At 37.7% G+C, this 6,500-nt stretch overlaps 1 protein-coding gene across 1 annotated transcript; it reads left to right on the top strand.

The window, feature by feature from the left end:
• The first annotated feature begins 5,443 nt into the window (after window positions 1-5,443).
• LOC138900422 (uncharacterized) lies at window positions 5,444-6,226 on the top strand. Its single transcript, XM_070187167.1, has one exon. It carries the CDS (start codon window positions 5,444-5,446, stop codon window positions 6,224-6,226), a length of 783 nt encoding a protein of 260 aa, XP_070043268.1.
• Window positions 6,227-6,500: the final 274 nt, after the last annotated feature.

Raw genomic sequence — 6,500 nt, 5'->3', positions numbered from 1 at the left:
CGCTATCTCATCCGGAACAAATCCACTAGATGGAAGCCATGCAAGAAGAGATGAATTCTCTACAGAAGAATGATATGTACGAACTGGTTGAACTTCCAAAAGGAAAATGACTGCTCAAGTTCAAGTGGGTCTTTAAGCTCAAGAAAGATGGAAATGTCAAGTTGGTCAGCCACAAAGCTCGATTAGTAGTAAAAGGTTTTGAACAGAAGAAAGGTATTGATTTTGATTAAATATTCTCGCATGTTGTCAAAATGACTTCTATTCAAAGAATCTTGAGCTTAGCAGCTAGCATAGATCTTGAAGTGGAGCAGTTGGACGTGAAAACTGCGTTTCTGCATGGAGATTTGGAAGAAGAGATCTATATGAAGCAGCTAGAAGGTTTTAAAGTAAAGGAAAAGAAACACATGGTGTACAAGTTGAAAAAGAGTTTTTATGGGCTGAAACAAGTGCCTAGGACATGATACAAGAAGTTTTACTCATTCATGAGAAGTCAAACATACGCAAAGACCTTTTCAGATCCATGTTTATACTATAAGAAATTCTCTAACAATAACTTTATAATCTTGTTGTTATATATGGATTACATGTTGATTGTAGGACAAGACGAGAAGTTGATTGCCAAGTTGAAGGAAGATTTGTCCAAGTCATTTGACATGAAAGACTTGAGTCCAGCACGACAAATTCTAGGAATGGAGATTGTCTGAGATAGGACAAATAGTAAGTTGTTATTGTCACAACATAAGTATATTGAATGTATACTTAACGCTTTAACATGATGAGTGCTAAACTAGTTAGCACACATATTGCTGGTCATATGAAGTTGAACTAGACAATGTGCCCTACAACAAAGGAATATAAAGAAAGTATGGCTAAAGTTCTATATTCATCTGCCGTCGGGAGCCTAATGTATGCAATGGTATGTACCAGACCCAATATTGCTCATGCTATCGGTATTGTTAGCAGGTTTCATGATAATCCTAGAAAAGAACATTGGAAAGTTGTGAAGTGGATACTTAGGTAACTAAAAGGAACCTCAGATGAATGCTTGTATTTTGGAAGATCAGATCCAATATTGAAGAGCTATACCGATGTTGATATGGCTGATGATACTGATAATAGAAAATCCACTAGTAGATATCTATTTACTTTTTTAAGGGGAGCCATATCATGGCAGCCTAAATTCCAGAAGTGTGTTGCACATTCAACAACTGAAGCAGAGTACATTGTCGCTACAGAAGCTGGCGAGGAGATAGTATGGCTCAAGCGATTTCTTCAAGAGCTGGAAATGCATCAAAAGGAGTATGTCGTCTATTGTGATAGTCAAAGTACAATAGACCTGAGCAAAAAACATCATGTATCATGCAAGGACGAAGCATATCAACGTGAGATATCACTGGATTCGAGAAAGGATAGAGGATGGATCTAAGAGACAACGTGATAATCCTTCTGATATGCTGACCAAAGTGGTACTAAGAGACAAGTTTGAGTTATGCAAAGAACTTGTCGGCATGAACTCTATAAGAAAAACTGGAGATACCTCCTTCAGGTGCATGGGACTGGTGGGGTAGATTTGATGGGTCCATCCCATGTGAAAGGAAGACATCTTCCTTTGGCTTTGAAATGTCAAACCAACTAAAGGAACAATAAGGTAGATTTTATGGCAAATATTTCCTTGGGTTCACAATGAATATTTGACTCTTGCCAAGCTCATGTCATCATTGAGAACATCAATGAATCAATCCTAAAAACTATAAATAATTGTCTTGATCTCATTGTAAGACACACCAAACAAAGAGAATGCCACTACACAAAATCCATTGTAGGTCGTGATGGCACCTAACACCATCGTCAGGCAAGCCAACGGTGATTGATCAACTTAATTACTCATTTTGATTACTTTAAAATCATAATTCCCATTAATCAGATAGTATAAAAGTTGGTGCTCGTACAAAACCCATGATTTTATTTTCCAATTCATGTATAAAAATATAATTTCAAGGTGAAATGTTAATAATTACATGAACTACAATAATGAACAACCAGTATGAACCCCCAAAACCCGGTGTCACAAGTGCATGAGCATCTACTAAGGAGTATAATAATAATACAACAACCATATGGAATACAAGTTAGACGGGAAAAATAAATAACTCTGATGGAGACTCTGTATGCTGCAGATCATAACAAGGATACGCAACTCACCGTAAAGTCCCCGCAAAAGCCATGCCTCTGCACCTAGAGGACCACCGGAAACACACACACACACACACACACACTATATATATATATATATATATATATATATATATATATATATATATATATATATATATATATACATACATACATACACCTGCACAATAAGTGCAGTAAGTGTAGCATGAGTACTTAAACCAACGCATACCCAGTAAGTATCTAGCAAAAACCCAAAGAAGTAGTGACGAGGGGTCGACATCAACACTTACTAGTGGTCCAATAAGACAGATACAGTATGAAATAAATGGATGTGAGGCAGAGTAAACAAACGAAATGAGCAAGTATAAATACGTGGTATAATCCTCCTCTCAACAATAAATTCCATCTCTTAGTTTGCAGTTACCTCCTTGATGGTAGGCTAGAAACCCGTATTTTAGTCGCTTATTATACTTTAATTCACTGTACTTTACTTATGTTGAGCTATAATTAGTAGTGTTTTGCACTTATTATGTGTTGTATATCGTGTAGGATTGATTCCGAGTTATTTAGATGTTGCGGAGCAAATTTGAACTATTTGGAGCTTTGAAATTTGAGTAGAAGCCCAAGGAATTAAACCGGGATCGCGTTCAGGGGTCGAAGACCCCGTTCGGATCTCAAAATTTGGAGAAACAAAGTACTCGAAGAAACAAGCATAGCCGCGCCACATAGGGCGGCGCGATGGTGCAAAATATGCCCAGAACTCATTTTGCAAATCGTTCTGGAATTTTCCACAAGTGTGCCGCATGTTGTGGAGTGACATGCGACGCGATAGCACAGAAATGTTAGAGTAACTTCCCATTTCCTCTAAAAAGGTTAATTTCGTCCGGGATTTATTAGGGGGTTGGTTAAATAACGGGAAAACACCATTTTCGGGACTTTTGGACAGATTTCGACATAAGGAGGCCAAGGAGGCTAAGGAGAAGTTGTAAGAACACAAGCACAAGGATTTCATCATTCCTTCCTCACTCAACATCCGGGTTTGGATTGAATTTATGTTTTCATATACTTTAGTTACATTTGTGAAGAACTTGTCCATGTCTATGGAGTAGATTCTTTTGGGTTTTGATGGATTTGGTGTATTGATGATTGGTTATGGATTATAACTCTATTTTTATGTATTTGAATTATTTTTGGAAGATTTAATTACTGCATCTATATTCACTTGTTCTTGTAATCAAAAGAGGCATAACTTGTGATATCTTTGCACTATATTGTTGGTTGAGTTCATAGATTCTTCTAAGTAATCGAAAGAGGCTAGTTGAATCATTGATTAAATCTAGTTAGGAGAATAATTGAAAGAGGTTTTCCTAAAGACCGATCCACTACGCATTCTTGCATATCTTCAGAGAGCTTAAATTGGTTCATATTGTGATGTTGAGACTTAATCGAGAGAGGCATTTCTACTAAAACATTGTTCTGATAATTAAGTGAATTCGAGAGACTCATTTATACATTAGAAGTGAATTATCTAGAGTTAAATCCCAGACAATAATCTTGCACATATCCTATCAAAACCCTATTTTTCCCCATTGATATATTCCTTTGTTTAGTCCTTGCTTCGATTGTCATTAGTCGATTAGCTCTTGATTCTTAGTAAATTTTAGTATTAATCACACAAATCCAAATTGTTGATCATATTGGATAGCAATCTAGCTACAAACTACGATAATACTGTTTAATTCCAATCCTTGTGGATACGATATTTTACTATACTATCTTTGACTAGCAAGCACAATTTAAGTGTGTGTTTTGCATTCATCAAATTTTGGTGTCGTTGCCGGAGATTGGAAATTAATAGTGTTTGAAATAGTTTGTTGTGCTAATTAAGGAATTTATAATTAATTTTTCATTTATTTTTTTCTTCACGGGATTCTTCTCCGTGTGCAGGTAACAGGATACGTCCATGGTGTATGATATGATCTTCTTGTAAAGAAGTAATACCCTACAACCCAGAACTGGAAAAACATTTGCGGCAACTGAGGAAGGAGAAAGAGTTTACCGTAAGGTTCTTGGGGCAACCTTCAACCCAAGAACACATGGCTAATAACGATGACAATGTGGTCGAGGTAGCTACAAGGATAGCTGCCGAGGCAGCCCATAGAGCTGCTGAGGAAACTATCGAACACAATAGGGGTCGGAGATTCAATCTAAATCGACCCTTTATTGAAGACCAGTTAAAGAATGTGCTACCAAGGCCTGGTAAAGCATTGGGTGACTATGCCAGACCATTCTACAATCAAGGGTTTTTAAGTGTTAGACCACCTCCAATTGCAGCCAATAATTTTGAGTTGAAGTAAGGTTTGCTTCAAACCATTCAAAACAACTGCGTTTTCAGAGGGAAGATGAACGAAGATCCAAACACACATCTGATGGAATTTGAGGAGATTATGAACACCTTTCAATATAATGGGGTGTCACAAGATGCAGTATATTTAAGGGTATTCCCCTTTTCACTTAAAGATGATGCGAAGTCGTGGCTTCGAAGCTTGAAAATAGATCAATTAGAACATGGGAGGAAATGACCAGAAAATTTCTTGATAAATATTTTTCCTCAACCAATACGGGAAATTTAGAAAAGAAATTCATAACTTCTGCCAAAAAGAGAATAAAACTATTTTTGAATCATGGGAGAGGTTTAAGGGATAGTTAGAAGGTGTCAACACAGCGGAATTGAACTATGGATGCAACTCCAAGATTTTTGGGATAGATTGACACCGAACTCGCGTAGAACATTAAGCAATGCGGTTGGAGGCCCTTTTATGAAGAAGACTCTAAAAGAAATAATTACAATTCTTGATAAGTTATCCGAAGATGATAATCAGTGGCCCTCTGAGAGTGTGGAAAGAAAAAAATCAATCGGTGTTCACCAAGTTGATGCTACTACATCTGTGCAAGTACACCTTGATGCTATGGATAAAGAAATACAAAAGCTAAATGTAGCTTCGATGCAAAATGTACACCACGCAGTATGTGATATATGTGGAAGGGGACACCCTACTCATGAGTGTCAAGCCTCAACTGAGGAAGTGAATATTGTAGGAAATTATAATGCAATGAGTCAGAGGCACCCCGACTTTTCAAGGAGTTCACCTGGGGGTACTGCAAATGCATGGTAACAAAACAACCCCAGATTCCAGGAAAAAGGAGCTACAGGTTTTCAAAATCAGCAGAGGCGGCAGTATCAATCTCCACAGTCGAATCAAACAGCATGGAAGATCTTATGAAGACCTTCATTATCAAGACAGATGAGAGGCTTGATGACCATGATGTAGCTATCAAAGAATTGGGTACATCTTTTCGAAGACTGGAAAAACATGTTGGGCACTTAGCTACTCTAATGTCTGAGAGAGTCCCAGGAACACTTCCGGCTGATACAGAAAGAAATCCCAAAGAGACAGTAAATGATGTAACTTTGAGAAGTGAGCAAGAGTTGAAAGATCTCACCCCAATCCAAAAAAATATGAGACACGAAAAAGAAAGCGGGGAGCAGCTGAAAAATGATGTCGAAAAGAATAAAGAAGGAAATTTGAGAAGGGAGGATCCTGAAGCGAGCAAGCATATCCATGCGCTGCCTTTTCCCCAAAATCTAAGTAGAGAAAAGTTGGACAAGCAATTTGAGAGATTTCTAGATATGTTGAAACAGGTTCATGTAAATCTACCACTCACAGAAGTGCTCTCACAAATGTCGGCTTATGCCAAGTTCTTGAAGGAGAGCCTGACAAAGAAGAGGAAAATAGAGGAGACCTCAGTAATCAAGATCATAGAGCATTGCAGTGCAATATTGCAAAACAAACTCCCACAAAAGTGTGGAGATCCAGGGAGTTTTACCATACCTATTTCTTTAGGCACTACTAATTTTGATAAGTCTCTATGTGATTCTGGTGCCTCAATTAATCTAATGCCTCTATATATTTGCGTGAAAATGGAGAAGGAGATTGGAGAGATAAGATCTGCACCAATATCTTTGCAGTTGGCAGACCAACGACTCTAATACCCGAGGGAATAGTTGAAGATGTCTTAGTTCGGGTAGATAAGTTTGAATTTCCTGTAGGTTTTATAGTGGTAAATATGGAGGAGAACAAAGAGGTCCCCCTCATATTAGGAGACCATTATTAGCAACGGGAAGAGAAATATTAGACATACATGATAGAAAACACATGATTAGAATAGGTGAGGAGGTGGTGACTTTCGAGATGAACGTAGAGACGGGAGTGAAAAAGGAGAAGCCAACTGCGAGTGTTGAGTAGAAGGTGAAGAGTTCAAAA

Source organism: Nicotiana tomentosiformis, chromosome 10, assembly GCF_000390325.3.
Source record: "Nicotiana tomentosiformis chromosome 10, ASM39032v3, whole genome shotgun sequence".
Lineage (NCBI taxonomy): Eukaryota > Viridiplantae > Streptophyta > Magnoliopsida > Solanales > Solanaceae > Nicotiana > Nicotiana tomentosiformis.
The sequence above is the reverse complement of the archived record's forward strand: the minus strand, read 5'-3'. Positions and strand labels throughout refer to the sequence as shown.

Coding starts and splice junctions, on each gene's coding strand:
- LOC138900422 (XM_070187167.1), top strand. CDS start 5,444: ATGGAAGATCTTATGAAGACCTTCATTATCAAGACAGATGAGAGGCTT.